This window comes from Pollachius pollachius (assembly GCF_949987615.1).
Source record: "Pollachius pollachius genome assembly, chromosome: 14".
Classification (NCBI taxonomy): domain Eukaryota; kingdom Metazoa; phylum Chordata; class Actinopteri; order Gadiformes; family Gadidae; genus Pollachius; species Pollachius pollachius.
Genome location: NC_136947.1, coordinates 2,859,707 through 2,882,945, shown reverse-complemented (window position 1 = coordinate 2,882,945; position 23,239 = coordinate 2,859,707). Strand labels below are relative to the sequence as shown.

General features: G+C 46.3%; 1 protein-coding gene across 2 annotated transcripts; it reads left to right on the top strand.

Annotated features, from left to right (window-relative positions):
• Positions 1 to 23,199, top strand: cc2d1b (coiled-coil and C2 domain containing 1B). Of its 2 annotated transcripts, none has more exons than XM_079750791.1 (26): positions 1 to 74; positions 407 to 517; positions 657 to 801; positions 1,252 to 1,355; positions 1,495 to 1,602; positions 1,894 to 2,025; positions 5,272 to 5,482; positions 5,900 to 6,018; positions 9,090 to 9,168; positions 9,705 to 9,764; positions 10,968 to 11,122; positions 11,882 to 11,954; positions 12,748 to 12,869; positions 15,005 to 15,125; positions 15,504 to 15,676; positions 16,165 to 16,290; positions 16,469 to 16,527; positions 17,519 to 17,635; positions 17,733 to 17,806; positions 18,226 to 18,284; positions 18,374 to 18,425; positions 18,933 to 19,032; positions 20,279 to 20,369; positions 21,269 to 21,391; positions 21,785 to 21,828; positions 22,177 to 23,199. In XM_079750791.1, the coding sequence occupies exons 2-25, from the start codon at positions 458 to 460 to the stop codon at positions 21,794 to 21,796; spliced, it is 2,475 nt and encodes an 824-aa protein (XP_079606917.1). In that variant the 5' UTR covers positions 1 to 74; positions 407 to 457; the 3' UTR covers positions 21,797 to 21,828; positions 22,177 to 23,199. The 2 variants fall into 2 exon arrangements, with proteins under 2 accessions (XP_079606917.1, XP_079606916.1); XM_079750790.1 differs by lacking the exon at positions 1 to 74 and adding an exon at positions 234 to 306.
• Positions 23,200 to 23,239: the final 40 nt, after the last annotated feature.

Below are 23,239 nucleotides of genomic sequence, written 5' to 3'. Positions count from 1 at the left end.
AAAAGCGATGTTGGGGAAAACAAAACTGACCGTATCTACGGGACTGACGGGATAAGCGAGATAAGAGTGAAAAGGTAGAGTAACGAGCGTTTCGACAAGTAGTAGAGAAAAAAAGTCTCCCAACCATAACAGAAACCTAATCCAGACGATAATCGTATGCCTGCAACGACCGTCACCTTCCATGGGAGTGCATGTTTATGAACTTTAGCTTAGCTAGCCTCTATGACAGCCTGCGAGGCTAACTTCAACGCTGGGGAACGCTAGCTGTGAATGATAGAGGAAGGCAGGGCACTGCTCGCTGCTAGGGTGAGGCACCTGACGAGCCCTCACATGACGCTATGAACCACAGGCTTGTTTACAATGGATTGCACTCAGATGGTCCGTTGTGTGTGTGTGTGTATTTTAGGTTTATATTCCACAGCTTCATGTCAAGTTGGGATTGTTGACAAGCCAAAATATGTTCGGGAAGAAGAAGGCGCCGATGCCCAAGGGTCACGGAGCTGCTGCAGCCAAAAAGGTAAAGGAGACGCAGGAGCGAATTACTTATTCTGAAATCCACGTATCTATCTATCAGTACGTCTAGTTGGCCAAGTAGCTATGTATAAAGCTATGTATGAAGCAATGTATAAAATGTGATCATTACGTCATCGTTCCAGATGGGTCTGTTTGTTGACATGAGCCCAGAGGAGATGCTTTTGGGAATGGACGATAACCTGGACGACCCGTCCCTAGAGGCAGAGCTCGCTGCAATCACTGGGGATAAACCCCCTGCCGGCGGGAGGGCAAAGCCGAAGGGGAGAGGTTAGAACTACCATCTATTCATTTAGCTCAAAAACTGTACTTTCAGTAGATGTTGTGTATAGTGAGATGGTGCTGCTATTCATTGCTGCTGTATATACAGTGATTCAATGCTGTTGCGCTGGCCTGAGATAACCACCACTCAATGGAATATAACATGGATATGGGGCATGATGAACTAAAATGCCCCTGAAAAAAAAAAACAGTAGTCCTTTTGAAATACATATATTTATTTTTTTAAATATATTGATACATTTAGATATTTAAATTTCTTGATATATTTATTGCCTCTTTTAATTATTTCATAGCCATATTTATTTATTCAATATTGACTCGAATGGCATTCCATAACAGGCTTCTTAAAACAATTGTTAGAATAGGATTGTACTACACGTCATTCAACAGTCATCTTAAACGTTAACGATATTTAAGGGATACCATTTGTTTGCACAGCCCCTTTGCCAATGGAAGACATCGCAAGAATGGCCGACGACTGTATGAAAGACTTGGACGAAGAGGACGACGAAGATGACCTGGAAGACGACGAGGATCTTCTGGTTGGTTCTCCTCCACACGTCGTCGTCACTCAATCACAGCATCTTCAGCTCAGCCCGTGCATAGTAAACCTTAAAACACAACCTGCTTCTGGTGTTACTTCTGCATCGCGTGATTATTCTCACTGTTGATTAAAACCAGGCCGAGTTACAGGAAGTGGTGGGTGAGGAGGAAACGGAGGAGGAGTCCACTTCCACTGCCACTGCAGAACCTTCTCCAGCGAACACACCAGGGTCCCCGACAGCGCAGGTGGGTGCTGCTCTTGACAGAGTCGTACTTCTCACACACTGAAACGAGACCTGCAGAGTGATGCTGTATGGGATACCGAGAGATCTTTGAAAACCTTCTTCTCGTACCTGCCTAGGGTCCTAAACCAGTTCAGTCGGAACAGAAGCGAGGTTGTGGTTCATTCAATTTTACTATGATTAGGATGTTATGATTTTGTTATGATTTTGTGCTGTGATTGTTCAACAAGCTGCCTCCAACCACCAGTGATGGGGCTGGTGGTTACAGTTGTTGTACTCTTCCCCCGTACATCAGGAGCCGTCCTCAGCCCCAGGCAGTCTGCAGCACACCCTGGAGGAGAGGAGAGCCATGTACAAGACGGCCCTGGAGAACGCCAAGGCCGCCGGAGAGTCCTCCAAAGTCAGGAGATACGACCGGGGCTTGAAGGTGGGTAGGGCTCAACCGCCAAGTTCATTCAGGCTGCGCTAGCAACAACTCTGAACTCTCCGTTCAGAGTTGACTCTTGGAAAGTTCAGGTCTCTAAAGCGTTCAATAGGCGAGGAAGATGCAAGGATGCTTGCAGGAACCTTGTCAATTTATTTATATTTTTATTAGGGCTGTCAATAGATTAAACATTTTAATCTGATTAATCACAGGGTAGCTGTGGATTAATCACGATTAATCACGATTAATTGCCATTCATAAATATGCCCGGAATTTCTGAATTTCTCTGTATATTGTTGTAGGAACGGAAAGATAAATGACAGAAGGTCGATATATAGGCATTTAGCATGTTCTTTTATTCATGAAAGAATCCAGATGATGGTGTTATTAATAATGAAAAATAAAATCGAACTTAAACATACCACACCATATTTCAATTTTTGTTTTGTGCCAGTCTCTTTGCAATGCCTATGAGCATATAACATTTTTATTTTTATTTTTTTAATCAAACTTAAAGATAACAGTCATCCCAAACATTATGGGCATCTTAGCCATTGCTAAGTTTAGAATGGTTAAACGTTGGTTGAACATTTTCCCTTTTTTAAATTAACAAACTACCACACCTTCGTACAATAAAATGTGTCTCTTGGCTATTCTTCTTTTAGCCAGTTGCTGAGGCAAACTAACTGGCTGACATTTTCTGAAAGTAAGGCTGACCGTTTCTTTTGCACGATGTGGCCTGCCACTGAGAAGAGTCTTTCACATGGAACTGTGGATGCAGGAGTCGCTAGATATTTGCGAGCCAGCAGGGCCAGCTTGTCATGGGCTCCTGAATGAGCAGACCACCACTGCAATGGACAGTCCTCCATACTAATGCAGGGCTCTGCCCTGTACCTGTGTATGTCTCTGCCAGGCTGCACCTCCTCATCAGAATCTGAATCTGAGAACATTTGTAGGAGCAGGCTCATTTTCTTCTTGGGTGGCCCATCTTCAGAAGTCTGTGGAGACCTTCTTGGTGATTGTTCATGCAGCATGCCTCCCAGTGTGGTCCACACCTCTTCTCTTTCACTCTTGGGCAGGGTCTTCAAGTCTTTAAAGCGTGGATCCAGGGCCGTTGCAAGCTTGAGCCATGTGTTGTTGGTCTTTTCTTGGCGGGAGGCTAGGTCTTCTTTGAATGCCGTCTTAAATCGCACCACATATGCAGGGTCCTCATCAGAGACCTCCATTACACGACGCAAGTGGCAGAGGGCAGGCAGTACAACAGAGCAGGATACATAGGCCTCCCCACCCAGGATCTCAGTTACATACCTGCAGTTGAATGAAACACACACACACACACACACACACACACACACACACACACACACACACACACACACACACACACACACACACACACACACACACACACACACACACACACATCATTAAGTGATTACAACAGAAGTTGGTAGTTTACAAAAAGGTAACATATAATTTCAATTTAATTAATTACATTTTATTTCAAACTATAGGCCTATTAATAATTAATATGTGGATTACTTACCGACAGGGCTCTAGAAGAGTCTCAAGTCTTTGCACCTTGTCCCATTCTGGTGGTGTCAGCATAATGAGTTTGTGCTGCTGTTGGTCCAGGGTTGCTTTTATTGCTGCTTGATTGCGGTTCAGACGCTTGACCATATCCACCGTCGAATTCCAACGTGTTGGAACGTGCTGGACCAGCGGCTCCTGCTTCTGTCCAAGGGCAGCTTGTTGTGCTTGAAGCTCCGCGGTGTTTGCAGGACTGTGTTTGAAGTGGCCCACAATTTTGCGAGACTTGGACAATGCACGCACAAATCCGCTGTCAGAGAGGCTCACCGTGATGCTTCTCTGTAGGATGTGAGCTATGCAAGGCATGTGCTCAAATGTCAAAAGTCTAGCCGCAGCGATCATATTGCGTGCGCTGTCGGTCCCTATAGTTGTGACTTTTCCTTCTATTTCCCACTTGCGCGCTACTGTTAGGAACTGCTCTGCACATGCTTCTGCAAAGTGACGCTCTTCTGTTTTCATTGTAGTTAGCGCAAACGACTTCAGTTCCCATTTTTTAGTGATATGATGTGCAGTTACACCCAGGTAATTGTTGTTACTCACAGAGGTCCAGTGGTCTCCTGTCAGGGCGACATAGTCAGCTACAGCCAAATCCTCTTCTTTCTTTTTCTTTTCCGTTTTGTAGAGGTCGTGGATTTTAGTCATTACTGTGCCTCTTGACGGTGGCTTGTAGAATGCGTCGCGTGAAGCAACTTGTAACACTTCCGCGAGGCCCTTGTCCTCGATAATATTAATCGGCCGACAGTCTTTTGCAATCCATTTGGCAATTTTTTGGGTCAAGTTCTCAGAAATAGACTTACTTAATGCACGGCCTTCGGTGAGCGTTGTCTGAACTAAGCCCCCTGGTCTTGCCCCAGAACTTGAAGAGACGACAAACGCATGCTTAGCGTTGATATGGTACTTTAGGCTGGAAGTGCTTCGGTGAAACGAAAACTCCTTCTTGCAGAGTGTGCAAATCACTGCTTGTTTGTTAAGTGTTCCATCTTTGTTTTTTTTAAATTCAAACTTTCCATCCAAAGGGCCAACAACTTCTTTCGGTTCAGTATCCATCTTGTGTCTCAGTCAAAACTCTAGAGCGGCAAATAGCGGCGGCAAATAGCGGCGGCAAGTGCTGGAGCGGGAAATATTGGGCGGGTCATTTTGCGCATGCGTTAATGCGTTAAATAAATGAATGCGTTAATTCCACAAATTAATCACCCTGCGTTAACGCGTTAATTTTGACAGCCCTAATTTTTATGCATTTTATATTATTTATTTGATTTAGCTTTGTACCAATAACTTGTGAAAAACTGATTAAAAAACCAAATTATACTGTGTTAAAGTATGTGTCTGCAATCCAGTAATCGCCAGTAAACCAAATGCCACCTGACCTACGTGTGGTTCCAAAGCACACCTGCTTTCGAACCACATCTACGACGATAAGCCTACAGCTTATCGTCGTAGATGTTGCAAAAGCGACCCAAACAGGCAATCTTCGAGATTGCCACTATAACAAACATAGTTAACAAAGGCATTATAATGCATCTTAAAGAACAAAGGATTTCTGGCTCTGATGTCAGTGCCTGCTCATGTCCGTTCTAAGCTTTGAAAGAACGGCCACTTTTATATTTGCTGTGAACGTATCTCAACAACGTTGAACAAATCCGCTCTCCTCTTCCCCAGGCCCTGGAGACCATGTTGACGGCGGTGGCCAGGGGACGCAGCGTGAACGAGGCAGACGTCCCCCCTCCGGTGTCCACCGGGGCCCCCCAGCAAGCTCCCCCAGACCAGCAAGGGGAGCCGGAGGCCGCAGAGCCACGCAAGGAAGAGGAGTGCTCTTCGTCCGCCCCGAGCAGCCTGTCTTCCCCTGTGGCGGAGGCGAAGACACCCACGGGTCAGTGCAACACCGTTCAGGGTTTCCCGGTGGGCCATTTACACTTATTGTCATGTCTGACTTTTGCCCTGCAACCTGATCTAGAAACAGAGATTGAATGAAGTCGTGATATGGGATGAAAAATTAAATTAAATTAAAATAAATTAAGGCGGCAGGCTTGTGTTGCTTAGTCGGCCGCCTAATCTGTAAAGTGCTGTTGGAAACCCTGCCGTTGATCCGATGACCGTAGATGGATGTGGATCGTTTTAAGTTTTAGATAACTTAATGTAATTTCACGAAGGCTATCAGAGTTATTGAACAATTCAATAACATGTACCTAAATTGTTGTCAGTACTTGTTAAAACAAATGACCATGTTACGATAACTGTGTGTGTGTGTGTGTGTGTGTGTGTGTGTGTGTGTGTGGTGATGCCACAGTGGATGAGGCAACAAGGAAAATGCTGCTAGAGAGACAGAGGGAATACAGGGTGGCCGCGTTGCGGGCCAAGAAGCAGGGAGCAGTGGAGCAGGCCAAGCTCTATGTGAGGACCAGCAAGGTACGTTCAAAGACTATGGGTCAACCCCCAGATTAGGCTCTTGTATGAGATTGGCATCTCCCTATTGCCAGCTTGCATTGTAGGGGGATTTTAGTAATATAACTGTATATCTGTGATTTTGTCAATGACTGACATCGTGTTAGTATATAAACTAACAGTTGGTCCCGTTGACCCTGTACATTTTACGATTGTGAAGGAATAGATTCAGCTAGTTTTTGTACTGCATGTAGTAAGATTGAATCAGTGTTATATATGTTTTGCCTTCCTTATTAGAAGGACTGTATAAAATAACATTCCCCTTGTTTCAGTACTCTAACTCGATAATACAAAGGCTCTTACAAGTTTAAGTTTGTAATTTGGCTTTGATGAGCGGTGCCCTAGCCTGCATACACCATTCATGCTTTTCCTCCCAGTGTGGTATCCTACCTATATCAAATACCAATCCAGCCTTTGCTTTGCATAGGGTTGAGTCTGTGTGTGTGTGGTATCAACACATACAAAGGCTTATGTTAGTGAAGAGATGGAACTCTAAACTGCTCGTGGTCTGCTTAGTCTTTTAGAACCGAGCAACAGGTTTAGCAGCAATGGTAGCCACGGCACTGTGCAGTGTTTGTTCAAAGGGCCATCTGCTTTTGCATTATTCTCAGGCAGAAAGATTCTGGCTTCAAAGTGTATCTATCGGTAGTGTGATTTGCTTTCTGTTTTGTCTATTTTGGGTGAATAAGAGTCTTAAAGGCCTACATGCAGGTTAACCGGAAGTTTTGATTCATGGGTACATAAAGCACTCAAAATATGTGTATCATTTATAAAACGTCTCCAAAACAGTGTTAAAGTCCAGTTTTTGTCATTTTTGGCAGTAACGGGTGTTTTCTGACGCCATTCAGCGATGACGTCACGTTGGGGAGACGTGGTGGAAGGTAGCCTCAGAACTATGGCGTCTAAGAGGTGGCAAGAACCACAAATAACATGTATGATGGCCCGCTGCAGTATTATTTCAAACCTGTCAAGACGCGAGAGGGCGAATGAGGAATTGCCAAGAACTGATCAAAGCCAATTAAATGCATGGTCAGAGGAGAATGAGTGGAGAGTTGCTATCATTTAACAGCGCAGCAACAACCGCTGGAGCTAGTCAATGAACAGCAGTGCATACAATAACAACACTTTTATTTATTTTTACTGTCAGTGAATAGCACAGAGTGAAAGTCAACGTTTTCTTTATATATAGTGACAGCGATTATGTCGTAAGTACCGGTAAACTAAGTCAGAACATCTAGAAATAGAAGGCATAAGGCCAGCTATGGGCTAACTTAGCCTATCGGACACGCAATCAGTGCACTTGCAAATGAGTGCCTGCAAGTATAACCGATCGTGGTGTGACATTATTTAATCATCAATCTACCGCAAATACGACCAGACAGATGTACATTGAACACATACACAAAGCACATTGTCCAACCCGGCGTATGCTGACAGACAGCCAACAACAAGCCAAACATCACCATGGCGGGTGTGCGCTCTCTCTCACTCGCACGCCCGTACACAATCACTCCAACTTATCCAACTCCAAGCTAGGCTGCTTCACTAAGAACATAACTAACCACAACGCCTTCATAACCATGCAGTATGCCGAAGCCGGAAAGGAAACACGCACAGTCGCACACACTCATCTTATGCAAAACAATCCGTTTTATCGTCAACATTGAGTCACTGCAAAGGTTTAAAGACTAGCCTCTTACCATAAGTTAGAATGGACCCAAAGTATGTGATTGATACAGTCTGGTTTAGCTTTCGCTTGCTATCCGTTTTTAGTATGACTTCTCAACATGACGTCTTTCTTGTGTTAGGCGCACCTGGCTAATTTGCATACGCCCACAGGATTGGCTTGCTCCGCAAGGCAAATAATAGAACATATTTAATTATCTTTCTATCTGTCTATCTATCAACGCATGTGTCTAGTTTTAATGTGATGTATTTTGTGTATGTCCAGTCAGACTTGTTGTCTCCCTTGTTCTGTGTGGTCTTGTAGGGTATACTGTGTGAGCCGAATCACCTAAATGAATTCCAGACGATTTGTGTCGTCTGGTATTAATAAAGACTTGACTAGGCTATCTATCTATCTAGGCTATTAGTCAACAATTATTCGCCGAAGGCGAAGTGAATAGTGGGGAATAACCCACGAGACCGAAGGTTTATATGTTGTTATTAGCGGACATTTTGCGATGAAAACAATATCGAGTCATATCGAGAATATCGATGTCAATCATGGGATATTGCCCAATTTCCCGAGATAGCAAACCAATCAAGTTGCGCCATCTTAGGAGGTTCACGTGTAGCATATTCTAACTATATATAATATCTATGTATTTATCTATGTATCTGTATAATCTGCTGAACACTCTCTTACTAGTCTCTACTCTCAAGGGTCTCAATGCGGCTTTGGTCCGTGTCTCCCCAACGTGACGTCATGCAATGCATTCTGGGGGAAATGAGAATCAATAGCAAACCGCTAAAATAGTTCCTACTTTTTCGTATTACATTCCGTTTTGTGATACCTAACAACATTAAATACAATAAATAACAGTTTAAATCTTTATTACCAACAAGCAAATTGCACAAATTTGTTGGAAAATAAACCCTGCAACACGGCCTTTAAGAGCTATACAATTACATGTATTACACAAAAGGCTTCAGGTGTGATGTCATTACTGATTAGCTGGTTGGCTTTAGTGTTTTATAATGAGGCCTTAAAGCAAACAACAGATCCAACCACAACAACAAGCACACTGTCGTTGTAGCTTTATAAAAATAACTACAATATCTCTGTTTGAAATCACATGTCGCTCTTCAATTCTGACCCCACGGTGTACTGCATTGTCCCCCTTGGTTCAGCAGCAGCAGAAAAAAAACAAATTCCCCACATGCAGGTTATTTGACCCAATTAACTTCCGGAGGCCTTTCGCTTCCCCTGCGACCTGCCTACTGCCTGGTGTCTCACAGTTGGCTCCAGACATCTTGGAAGACGACAAAGGCCGTCATTATTATTGTGTGTGTGTGTGTGTGTGTGTGTGTAGAAGTTTGATGCAGTGATCGAGGCGCTGGAGCATGGAGCAGCCGTGGACCTGAGCGGCTTACCCCCTCCCCCACCACTGGGTGAGGATTGTCTTGTTTTGGGGGGTGGGGGGGGGGGTTGTGTTTTCATTTGCCATAGCAAATACGTCCGCGTCTGATTGGACGTTTTACGAAATACAAATGCCATCGTCAGATTGAGCCATGGCGCAGTGAAACACCCTGTGGCATTGTTGTTAAAGGTCCCATGACATGCCACCAGGTGTGAGTGTGATTAGCCGTTACACGCCGTTTTGAAAATCTGCCCCTTATGTCATCACAAGTGGGCGTGTCCACCTAGATATGTGACAGATAGATGAGCAACGTTCGCTTCAGTCCACTCAGTAGGCTGGCAGACTGATCTATCCAGCATACATTTAGAGTGGACACGCCCACCTATGATGTCATAAGCGCCAGACTTCGGCTTTTAACGGCTAATCACACTCACACCTGGTGGTATGTCATGGGACCTTTGAAAACATGGCTGTTACAACTTCTATGTATTACTATCCAGTGATTAGATAGAAGTCAAAGAAGAGTACGTATCATTTGAAGTGATGTTGGATTCCTGTACCTTGCAGAAGAAGGAGGAAGCTCAGCTCCAGCTAAGGAGTCTTCTGTAGCACAACCCTCTGAACCAGGTGATAACATTGCTTGTGTGCTGTGTGTGTGTGTGTGTGTGTGTGTGTGTGTGTGTGTGTGTGTGTGTGTGTGTGTGTGTGTGTGTGTGTGTGTGTGTGTGTGTGTGTGTGTGTGTGTGTGTGTGTGTCTGTGTGGTATTCCTACTGTCCACAATGAGCAATGAGAATAACAACCCAAAAACCACTCGTCGGACGTCACCAAGATATATTCCCGCATTACATGCAAGTTTGTCCAACTTATTATACTGGGCACAAAAAGTTGTCATGCTTCAGCCATTACGTAAAAAAAAACTGCCTCAGGCATACTCAACCTGTACTCCGACAGTTAAGAGCTTGTTTCTAAGTGACTAGCTTGTCAGGTATCAAACCTTCATGTCACCAGCTTTGGATGTCCCACTACTAAGGGCTGATTATGGTCCTACGTTCACGCAACGCAAGGGGGTTAAGGAACCCTTACGTCCTTGCGGACCCTCCTTGCGTCCACCGCAAGGGCCTGACATGCGCCTCCCAAAAATTGTAGCCTTACGTCGAGCCGACGCAGCAGAAAGGGCTGTGACTGGTCCGCTCACTAAAACCCGACGCAGAACCATCAAGGTTCACGACCGCGTCGAAGCGTCTGCGTGGTCATTGCGTTGCGTGAACGTGGAGCCATAACCAGCCCTTAAGTGACTAGTTTGTCAGATATCAGAACCTACATTTCACCAGCTTACTACGTCACTCTTATTATTCATTACGTATCACCTGTTTGTCTCTGCCATGTAGAGCGAAAACAGGAAGCACTTCTGGCTGGAGGGATCTCTTAACTCATTAGCCCCCCCCCTCCCCCAGTAGTACGGCTATCGATTAAGCTACTTAATGGAGGGAGCTATTCCTGATGGAACAGTGCAATAACTGGTGGGGCAATAGTGCAATAACAAGTGGGCAGTGCAATCATCCTTATGGATGAATTTTTTATACTACTTATTGGAGGAACTTTAGGGGGGTGTAGGGTGTGTGTGTGTGTGTGTGTGTGCTTACGCTTGGGTAGTGCCTAGACTATGTTTCAGAGTGGGGGTGATGCCATGTGTTTTGAGTAATGCCGTGTGTTTCATGTTTTATGTATCTCTACGTATAATCTTCATGCATGTGTCGCCGATGCTCTCTGTGTGCTCAAAGCAAAGACAATTAAATGCTTACTTTGCTCTTACCCTGCTCTTCGCCTAGCCCCTGCGGCAGCCCAGGCAGCGGGCCCCCCCAGGGCCCCTAGGGACGTGCTAGAGGCCCTCGAGCAGCGGAGGGCCAAGTACTCTGAGGCCAGCGCCCAGGCCAAGGCCGGCGGGGACGACCGCAAGGCCCGCATGCACGAGCGCATCGCCAAGGTGAGCGGGCCGCACTGGGGTAGCTTTACAGCCCGCGTGCGGAAGGACAGTTCTGTTGTACCGCTTTGCTGCGTTGTCGTACAAAAGTGTCTTCTTTTTTTTTACCACAAGCGTTTCTTTCCCTAAAAAACGACGACAGAAAATAAATAATTCGATTAAAGGTTGTGTCAGCGATGTTGGGCGACGTCACCTCTGTTGGGAGTTGACCCCAAACAAACAGAGCCAGCTCGCCCCTCCCTTCAGTGTTTAGTGCATCCAGTGAAAAACGATCACGAGCGCAGCGCAAAACCCCACGACACCCACCCCCTCTTGTCGGTGATTGGTTGGAACACTATTCATTATGGTTTTGAGTGTATGTTTTTTTTTTTTTCATTTGTTTTTGTGTACGATCTCGGAGCACAGGCTGCCTACAGAGACGCGTTTTTCTGACGGCCTGCTCGTGGGCTGGGGCAGCCAGCGGACCGTGAGGGAAGACCCGATGAATGTGACCGTTTATGTTTCGGCCCGGAGTCGCTGATGCAACCTTTAGCATTACACGTCAGTGTCATATGCCCAGACTCCTCCCTGAGAATACCTTGCCCCAGGTCATTTTGTTCACTACCCCAACGGGATGTGTTACTGTCAAATGATCTTCAAACCACCGACCCTCTTCCGACCCGTATCGGTGCTCACGTGGACGCCCATGTAAAATAGCACTGGCAAATCGCCGGAGGGCGGCTGTTCCTGACTGAAACCCTTCTTCCCGCTGCCTTGCTACAGCAATACCAGAGTGCCATCCGAACACACAAAGCGGGGAAGCCGGTGAACTTTGAGGAGCTCCCCACCCCGCCGGGTGAGAAACCCCCCCTCCTGTCCTCCTAGTTACAGGGGACATGTTATACCACCAGGTGTGAGGGTGATTAGCCGTTACAAGCCGTTTTGAAAATGTGCCACTTCTGACATCACAGGTGGGCCTGTCAACCTTTGATGTCAGAAGCTGCACATTTTTAAAACGGCTTGTAACGGCTAATCACACTCGCACATGGTGGTATGATATGTCCCCTTTAAATAACCACACACGTACGTTAACTTCTTATCAATAGCTGTCCTGAAACTTTGTTTTTCCATGTTTTACCAACCGCTGTGAAAATGACCAGTGGTAGTAGCCACTGACAACCTATAGAGTCTGTGCTTGGTCTACAGGATTCTGGGAGACTTTTGCATATATTTAAAGGAGTTGTAGATTGTAGAGAAACAAGTACGCATTCATACACAAACAGATGCACACACAGTTGTGGATACTATCTTCAACCCGATAGGCGTCAGTAGCATAATACGGTCATGGCTTGGAATAATGGTATAGTTTAATCTTTTCCTTTTCTGCTAATGTATGAATAGCGCAACGGCAGCTTCAAATACTTGAACTGGTGTTTAAACTTTACAGTAAACATATACCTGGCATGCTTTGTAGGTTTTGGTTTGGTTAGTTTTGAGTACTAATACTGCCTACGCATTCCATGTTTCCAAACTTTAGGATGCCTCACATTTTTTGTTCTATGTTCCTGATTAGGATATTAATTTAATTTGATGTGAAACAATGGAGACAAACCTCTCTGTTCATCAAAACGCTGATTGTGTCCTCCAAGGCTTTCCTCCAATCCCTGGCCAGAAGGGGGCGGGAGCTGATCAGGGATTGGCCGCTGCGCTGGAGACAGCCAATCAGCTGGCCACGGCCGACCCTGCAGAGGTGGACGAGGACGGAGAGGAGGTGGGTCACCGTTCGTGGAGTAACCTACCATGTCTGGTTTCACCACGCCACATGTGAAGCGTTACAGCTGTGTTCCCTCACCCTTCCCTGAGTCACCCTAGGGCTGGGCGATTTGGCCAAAAACCAAACCTGATTATCGATTTTAAGAGATTTTTTTCTTTAAGTGAATTTTCTCTTAAACCCGAGCGCCGCCGGGGGCAGGGGACAGCTGCGCCAACGAGTGCTGTAAACAGCACCACCATGCTCCAACATGTCCATGGTGCATACCCACGTAACCGGAAGAAGCTCGGCTAAAAGCCCATGATAACCATTTTTACCTAAACAAAACACAATTCTAACACCAAGCAACTAAATGAGCCCGTAGCAAAACACGCAAAACGTGCATGCGCGCATACTGGCCGCCGCCGATTTCGCTACTTCATGCCACCCACACAAACTATATGTGAAAACTCACTGAACTAGCAGCCAAAGAAGAGCAAAATAAATAAACAAATAAAAAACGTTATACAGTGTGATACTTTTGATTGGCGAATGGTGTTTTTTTAACATGGATTTGGGTCCCTCGATTTGACTGTCCCTCGACACTATTGGCTCTGACGGTTCGGTAGAGGGGTCAATCATCCGAATTGACCCGATGCATACCCAAGATATCTTCCCGCGTTTGACTGGAAGGTCAGCATAATTCGCGCCAGAAGCGCCGAGAACATTCTCAGAGCAGACACTCCGGCTAGATAGAGACATACGCTCCTACAACACGCTTCTTACAACGTTTGCATTCCTAGTTAGCTAGTAGTTAGCTAGTTATTTTGTATTTTCTTGCCTTTTTTTTTCCATTTGTTATTCTTTTCAAATAAATATTGGCAGGCAGGAGAAAGACCTATACGTTTGCGGAGGCATTTGCTATCATTACTAGCGACAGTGGGGCTACTGTAGTCCCTCTCGAGTCCTCGTCTGACGACAGTGCCTTGCTGTTGCCAGAACTGGACACGGAATAATTGTACTGCAGGAAGTGCCAGGTCCCTTTGTGCTTCACTTCCAAAAATAACTGCTTCCAGCAGTGGCATGACAGCCCTTAGTGTATATAGTTAGTTTTAGTTAGTTAGTTATATTTGTTCAAAGTTGCTGCCAGCGTGTTTATATATATATATCTTTATCCCTATAGTGATTGTAGTCTTCAGCTGTGTTTTTACCTTTGTTTTTACAGTTTGGTTTTATTATATGTTGTTCTCAAATATATCTGCTCCAGTTGGAGTCAAACTTCATTTCGATGGTTTTCTTTGACTGGGAAGATGTATAGAGGTCTGGTTGAATTTTCAAAACTGTTGGATTTGGATGGAATGAATACCTTTAGTGATACGTCAGTGAAATAAAATTAGTTTTACAGTCTGGTACCTTAGAAAGGTCAAATGGCACTGATGGTGCCCAAAAGTGCCCAAATGGCACCATTTAGTCCGCCTGGACCTACCTGTACTAAAACCTCTCTAAAATCACTTTATTCACTTTATTAACATTTATCCTGGAACAGGGTACTCATCAGATGTTGTTATATGTTTCCCTAAAGGTTCTGGGCCCATAGTTTCAAGGTGGTATTCACTCTAAATAATGAGTTTTCTCTAGGCAAAAATTGAAAATTGACATTTCTTACTATGTTCTATTGATTCTGACACTTCTGCAGCCACCTCACAGGTGATACCTTCTTTTTGAAACCTTTAACTTTATTCATATAGCCCTTGTAGTTGTGAAGGCATACTCTATTCATTTTGTTCATGTCATTTCGGGCAGGAGGCCTGTGAAATAGGCCTAGGGCTTAACAGGTTAAGTGAAAAATACATTTCTTTTTTAAGTTTGGATTTTGTTTGAAGATTAACAATGATCAACAAAAGCAAAATAAGTAAAACACATCTCCCACTCTGCTGCGTGCCTCAGTTTAAAATGTTGGAATAAATGTGATGTGCTTCTGCCTATGGTTGCCACAGACTTTAAGCAAACTCTACCACTCACCTTTTCCACTTCATGCTGCCATGTTGATATTTAACCCCAAAAAAAATAAATCCTTATTTTTATTTATTTTTTTCATTGAAAATGGGTTAATCGGCCAGCCCTTAGTCACCCTAGTTCCTTCCTCTCGACCGCAGGACCAGGTCTCTCCCACCAAGCCCACCATGGCAGTGCCCCCCATGGTGCAGCCCCAGCGGAAGAGGTCCAGCGCTTCGTCCCCTGACAGTGAACCTGCTAAAGACGGTCTTTCACCCACAGGTCAGACCCTCACAGACACACTTGTACAGCTCACTTTTTACTTTAGAGACTTTTTTCAATTGGTTATATATAGTGTCTGCATAGCCCAGGAGGTAGTGCGGGTTGACTTGTAGCCGGAAGGTTGCTAGTTCGATCTCGAGTGTCGAGGTGTCCCTGAGCCTCACCCTAACCGCTCCCGACGGGCTGGCTGTCGCCCTGCGTGGTTGACTCCGCCGTCGGTGTGTGAATTTGTGTACGAACAGTCGCTTCGGATAACGGTGTCCGCTTAATGCCATAAATGTGGTTATGTTTATTGATGGGCCCACTGGCAAAGCCCAATCAAACACAGCCTGAAAGAGAGCGTGTGTGTGTGTGTGCGTGTGCGTGTGTCCGGTACAGGCGCACAGCAGCTGGACTTCCTGGAGGGCCGCAGGAAGCAGTACATGAGGGTGGCTCTGCAGGCCAAGCAGAAGAATGACTTGGAGCAGGCTAAGGGCTTCCTCCGCTCCGCCAAGGCCATGGAGCCCCTGATCCAGGCGGCGCGGGCCGGAAACCCCGTGGACATCAGCAAGGTGTCTCCAACCGCCTCTCTGGGCCACGGTCGCCTAGCGGCCATCTTGGTTGCTGATCGCTGACTGGGTGACGCCAAGTTACAGATTAGGCTTGAATCTTTGTCGACTCGCATTCAACTTGCGTACTTTTGTGCTGCGGGATACCTTCGTGTTATCTTATCTAGTTTAGTCTACTAACCCTACCCTGGTATATAAAAGCTCCACGCCTATAATTTAATAAAAGCACCACGCCCACATAGTAGACTGGCCGCTGTAGAAATCCATTCGGTAAATCGTCTTCTGAAGCATGCGTTTGCATATTACTTTATTTTCTGAAGAATCGGTATGTATCGGTAACAAAATAAAGAAATCTGCATCGCTCCACTCCACTTCCTTGTTTCCGGCCCAGTCGCTGTGCCGTTTCCCCCTTTTGGGAGTTCGGCGATAGGATTGTCAAACTTCCGGATGGGAGATTAGTTCAATACTAATGCTTGTGCCGTGTGTTCCAGGTGCCGTCGCCCCCTGGTGACGAGGATGAGGACTTCATCCTCGTGCACCACAGTGATGTGCAGCTCTCGGAGAAGGCAGAGGAGGTCTACGCACAGCTCTTCAAGATCCTCAAGGAACAACACGAGGTAGAGCGCTGATTGGCTGTTGCCATTTTGATAACGGCATGTTATAGTGGGTTATTATCACATTTAATTATGTATTGATACTGCTAGTTTCTTGAACTTTCTTCTCTCTTTTGTTATATATCGTCTCTTTGGGGACTTACAGATATTTAATCGTGTGTCTTTTGTGCCCCTCGTCTAGAAATGTCGGACCTACTCCAAACAATTCACACACCTGGGGAACATCACAGAGACGACAAAGTAAAGTATTCTTTACATTTTTTTAAAGTTATTTACTGGCTTGTGTAACAGTGAGTTGTATCTATGAAGGTGCGTTCACACCAAACGCGAAGGGGTGACGCGATCCCATATAAAGTGAACGTAGAGACGCGAATCGGGCGAATTATTGCACGGGCGAGCGCGTTCACAAGGATTTGCAGCGCGACAAATTCGCTCGAGTTGAAATATTTCAACTTTTCCACGACATTCGCGTGTTGACAGACAATCAGCGTTCAACAGCGTGGCCACTGAGTGACATGTGTAACGTAACGGCCAATCAGCGTTCAACCGGCCAAGCGTTCCCTGCAGTGCAGCCGGGGTGAACCGCAGCAAACTCGCCTGACAAAACTTGCACAGCGACAGTTTATGATTTGTCGCGCGACAGAACTTGGGCGACAACGCGAACGGGCGACAAATGTGTCTTTTGGTGTGAGCGCACCTTGAGATCGGAGGAGAATAGCACGTGTCCTCCTACAACTACACTCCTCGCTCTCACAAAGCGCCTAACTGGACTCAGCCTTAAAGGTTGTATCAGCGATGTTAGGCCGAAACATAAATGATCACATTCATCTGATCTTTCCTCACGATCCGCTAGCTGGCCGCCACATGAGCAGGCCGTCAAAAAACCGCGTCTCTGTAGGTAGCCTGTGCTCCGAGATCGCACACAAAAACAAATGGTACTACCAACCACTCAAAACCTAAATAAATAGTATTCCAACCAATCACCGACAAGGGGCGGGTGTTGTGGGGTTTTGCGCTGCGTTCGTGATCGTTTTTGCTGGATGCACGAAACACAGAAGGGAGGGGCGAGCTGGCTCTGTTTGTTTGGGATCTCGCTTCAACTACCAACAGAGGAGACGTCACCCGACATCGCTGACGCAACCTTTAAGGGAACCCACATAGAAGCTCTCCAACGCCGTCCGTCTGACTCCCTGCTCGTTCCTGTCTGGTCCCCCTCCCCGTGTCCTACCAGGTTCGAGAAGATGGCCGAGAGCTGTAAGAAGAACCTGGAGGTCCTGAAGCTGTCGCAGGCGCGGGGGCTGGAACCCCCCAAGCACCACTTTGAGGAGAGGACCCATCGCACCGTCAGGTAGGGGGACCACCGCGGACCCACAGCCCGGCCCGAGCCCCGTTCTGTCCTGACCGTATTCCTCAGCCAAGGTGTTCCGTCTTCTCCTTGCCCTCAGGATCTTCCCGGAGCTCAGCAGCACGGACATGGTGGTGGAGTTGGTCAAAGGGTTGAACCTACCCGCTCCTAGTGGTAAGCGTCCGCACTGGTGGTCATTATGGGATGGGGGAGTGTTTAAAGGAGACATATCACGCCACCAGGTGTGAGTGTGATTCGCCTTACAAGCTGTTTCGAAAATCTGCCCCATATGACATCACTAGTGGGTGTGTCTGCCTAGATGCGTGCTGGATAGATCAGTCTACCAGCCTACCTAGTGGACTGAGGTAAACGTTGCTCATCTATGCAGCACAGATCTAGGCGGACACGCTCCCAGTGATGTCATATGGGGCAGATTTTCGAAACAGCTTGTAAGGCGAATCACACTCACACCTGGTGGCATGATATGTCCCCTTTAAACCTTTCTATAGGCTGTTCTAGTTAAATGTGCTTTTTCCGCATGCATTCACATGCTTTCACTGTGGGGACTATTCAAAACAAATCCCCTCCTCTAGGTATCCAAGCAAACGACCTGGATGCATATGTCAAGTTTGACTTCCCCTATCCAAGCACAGTAAGTAGCCCACCCCAACGGGAAATCATTTCACCACATTCCTGTGCACCTATTCCTTGTTCCAACACATCGGCTTCCTGTTTCACCAGGAGAAACCTCAATCCCATAAAACGGCAGTCATCAAAAACAGCAATTCACCAGGTGAGACACCGCCTCTCAGATGACGTTATACCTGTGTGTCATTTAGGGCTGGACGATTTGGGGAAATAATATTATTGCGATTATTTTGACCAATATTGTGATTAAGAATTAATATGCGATTTTTTAAAAATGTATTAAGTCCCTTATGTTCTGTATTATTCACTAAAAAGGCAATAAATCATTCTTTAGTATGACCAACACAACATTGGATGCAGTCAACATATAAACTGCTCTTTCCTTTAGGCCAGGCCATTGTGTTGAGATTAATTGTTATTATAACATCTTTTTTTAACTGGATTGAATTGTAAAAGAAAGTAAATATTAACTTACTGATCTCCAGTCAGTAACGGTAACAAAACAAATCCCAAAAAAAAACGAACTTTATTTTTTTATATTTTGTGCAGCCTTTGCTTTTTGCATATCTCGTTCTATTACATCGCGATTTGGTGTCATTCGCCGGCGGGGCGGCGTGGTTACTGACGTGGTGCTGTCGCTCTGCCTCCCCAGAATACAACCAGAGCTTCACGCTGACCATCAACCGCAAACACCGGGGCTTCAGGAGGGTGCTGCAGTCCAAGGGCCTCAAGCTGGAGGTCCTGCACAAGGGGTCCGTCTCAGACACACACACACACACACACACACACACACACACACACACACACACAGACACACACACACACACACAGGCAGGCACACACACACACACACACACAGACACACACACAGAGGCACACACACACAGAGACACACTCACAGACACACACACACACTTACACACACATACAGAGACACACACAGAGACACACACAGACACATACAGAGACACACACACACACACATACAGAGACACACACACAGAGACACACACAGACACACACACACACACATAGACACACACATACAGAGACACGCACACACACACACAGACACACACATACAGAGACACACAGACACAGACATACACACACACACACACACACACACACACACATACAGAGACACACACAGAGACACACAGAGACCCACACAGAGACACACACACAGACAGACAGAGGCACACACACAGAGACACAAACACACAGAAACAGAAACACACACAGAAAAAGAAAGACACACACAAAGAAACACACACAAACAGAAACACACACATAGACAGACAGACAGACAGAGGCACATGCACAGACACAAATACGCAGAAACAGAATCACACACACACACACACACACACAGACAGAGAAAAAGAAACACACACACACAGAAACACACACAAACAGAAACACACAAACAGAAACACAGACAGACAGACAGAGAGACACACACATACAGAGAGAGACACACCAATACAGAGAGACACACAAAGACAGAGAGACACACAGACAGACAGAGAGACACACACAAACACACACAGAGAGACACAGACAGACAGACAGACAGTCAGCTATTTTTAATTTGCTTGCCGCTCTACCCTCTCAACCTTGGTTCAATGCGATCCGTGCTGTAAATGTTTGGTTAAGCAGACATTACTAGGTGCAGGTCATCGTGACCCGGGTCAGGTCATCCAGCTTGACCAAAACATGAGTGTGGAAGAGAGCGCCCCACAGCGCAGTAGATTCATCCAAAGAGATCTCTGTATTGATCATTTTATCCACAATGTGTCCGCATCGAGTCCACCAAAACACCAGAACATATACAGCTATGTGCACAAACTCTGTTTTAAGAAGCGGCTACACAAACAAGTGACCCTGACACCGATATGGAGAAGCTTTTGGTTGTTGTTGTTGTTGTTGTTGTTGTTGTTGTTGTTGTGGTGAGACGGTGATGTCATCCCTCCTCCCTTCGTCATGTGACCCCAGGGGGTTCCTGCGCAGCGACAAGGCGGTGGGCTCGGCCGTGGTGAGGCTGGAGCAGCTGGAGAGCCAGAGCGAGATCAGGGAGATCGTCGAGGTGAGACTGGGTCCACAGTCCGCAGGTCGAGGCTTAGCAGCTGATTGTGGTCCCACGTCCACGCAACGCAATGACCACGCAGACGCTTCGACGCAGTCGAAGACACGGAAGGTTACCATTTTTTGGAGGCGCACGTCAGGCCCTTGCGGTGGACGCAAGGAGGGTCCGCGAGGACGTAAGGGGTCCGTAACCCCCTTGCGTTGCGTGGACGTTGGGACATAATCAGCCCTTTAGCGGCTCGTCCAAAGCAGCCCAGTGAAGCTGCAAACAATCAAAACAAGCAATCTGTGTATCTGTGTATCTGCAAAAATAAATAGCTTTACAACCTAAACGATGAACACAACTGGGCTGAGGAGCTATAGGAATCAGAAATACATACAATTTACCATTTGCAAGGAAAGAAAAAGGTCAGGGTTACATATTAAAACCATTGCTTGTCCATTGCTGTCCTACTACTCAGGCAAGTGAACAGACAACATTCTTAAGGTGTGAGTGTGATTCGCCTTACAAGCCGTTTTGAAAACCTGCCTCTTCTGACATCACAAGCGGGCGTGTCCACCTAGATGTGTGCTGGATAGATGAGCAACGTTTGCTACAGTCCACTGGGTAGGCTGGTAGACTGATCTATCCGTCATACATCTAGGTGGATACGCCCCCTTCTGATGTCAGAAGAGGCCGATTTTCAAAACGGCTTGTAACAGCTAATCACACTCACACCTGGTGGCATAATATATCACCTCTTAAGGTGTACTTTGGACCCTGGTTACAGTAGATATCCTATATCCTCCTCGATTTGTTCTCTGTTCACCGTGAGCCCACAAGACCCTAGCTCCTAGCTCCTAGCTCCTAGCTCGCAGCACGCGTCTCTGACCAGCGCGCCGTCGTCTCCACGGTTACAGGTGATGGACGGCCGGAAGCACACGGGGGGCCGCCTCGAGGTGAAGGTCCGTCTGAGGGAGCCTCTGAGCGGGCAGGACCTGCAGACCTCCACCGAGCGCTGGCTGGTGCTGGACCAGTCCCAGGTAACCCTCCCCCCCCGGAACCAGGCTCCAGTGCTACACCCTCTCATGTGCTTTTCACAGTAAAAGCCCCCCCCAGGATCTCATGTGATTTTCACAGTAACGGGGGGGGGGGGGGCTGTTATCTATTTTATATATCTCTAACTCTGTATCTCTATCTTGATAGATAGATAGTATGATAACTATCTATCTAACAGTATAATATATATTGTTACAATGCCCGCCTGTATCATATAATATATACTGTTAGTATATATTTATATTTTTGGAGATGGAGAACACAACTCACGGGTCGATGTTAAACGGTTCCGCCTTTTCTGTGATGTTTCTCAGAGAAGGGTTTAATTTTTGCCTTTGAGTGAGCTTCTCTCCGTTGCTTTTGTTTTTGTTCCACAGGTTCTTCTTTAGATGTTGCTGCGAGACTGAAGATGCCCTCCAAGGTAAAGCCCTATTTTTATCCCTCTTCTTGCCATCTGTAGGGAGAACACACGATCAAAGGCCTGTCTACATAGTCTCTCAGAACACCATATTGTTCCTCTCTGTTATTCCGGAGCTGTGTAGGACTCGCTTCTTGCTATGTGCTCCTAATCACTCATGATCTAAATTCTGCCTTGATTCAATATTTGTAGGGGTTCATAACAAAAATAATATTTGCTAATAGTCAGCAAAACATGACTTGCTGTGCAACACTCGGATTGAATAGCTTTTCCTATCCTATTCCCCTGTGAATGTGGGTGGACGTCTGTTATCCGTTCCATCTGATGGGATTCCTCTGGCTTCTCTTCCAGACTCAAATCGCCTCTCCTCGGAGGCGTTTGTGGAGGCTTGTGAAGAGGAGGGAAGACAGCCAGGGAATTCCAAGGAGGAAGAGGAGAAGGACAATTCCGATGTCTTCAGACACTTTCACTGACTTTCTGGGATGCCGTCGGCTGCTGAGAAACACAAACGCACACGCACACAAACCCACTCACTTGCAAACCTACCAGTGGGCGGTTTTAGTGTGTCCTCCCAACTGAATCGCCTGGCTTCCTTTCCTCTTCGCTATGTACGTTCTCACCTAGTTAATCAAGTTCAACACAATGCCATAGAATATGCATTTGCAGCGCTAGCACACTTCTTCCACAGTTTTCAATTTCAGCCATAATTGCTCAGTTACCGCCATACGCTTACACGTCAGGGAGAGGTCTGACTTCGGCCAATAGCGGCTTGCCACACGCACGCGGCTGCCCGCCGTTGGCCGGAGAATGACGATTCGTTCAGCGAGTGTTGTGAACGGTTAAAAGAGGCTTATGAGCAAGGTGACTTGAAGCTTGCTCTCCTCTCTCACACACAAACACACGCACGCACACTGTCGACACACACCCCGAAAACTAAGATCAAGCCCTAGAGACAGCAGTCAACCGGGGTCACTGCTGCTGAAGTAGTGAAATACCGTCACACACTGAAGGGTTGTATGACGTCACCTGGCACCTGTCTGGGCCAATCAGAAAGCAGCATTAACCCAGGTGTGACTGAGCACAGTGCTGCCCCTGAGTTTGATGTTTGTGTTGATAAGAGGGCAGAGACTCGACGGGGAGTTCAGTCTGAACCTGCTGCCTGTAGATGAGCTAGTTTAAGTTGAAGAGTGTGATATCGTCTCTGGACCCTTAGAATTTGCACTACTGCACTAATACCAAAGTAATCACTGTTGCTGTAAAAAATAAATAATGCGAATTCGAAAGGGCCTTTGGGTGCCACTTTGGTAACCATAACAATGTGTGGACATGGAAAAGTTCAGCTTTGTTGCGGGAATTTGAGACCCCCTCCCCCAATCTGCCGTCTCATATATATATATATATATATATATATATA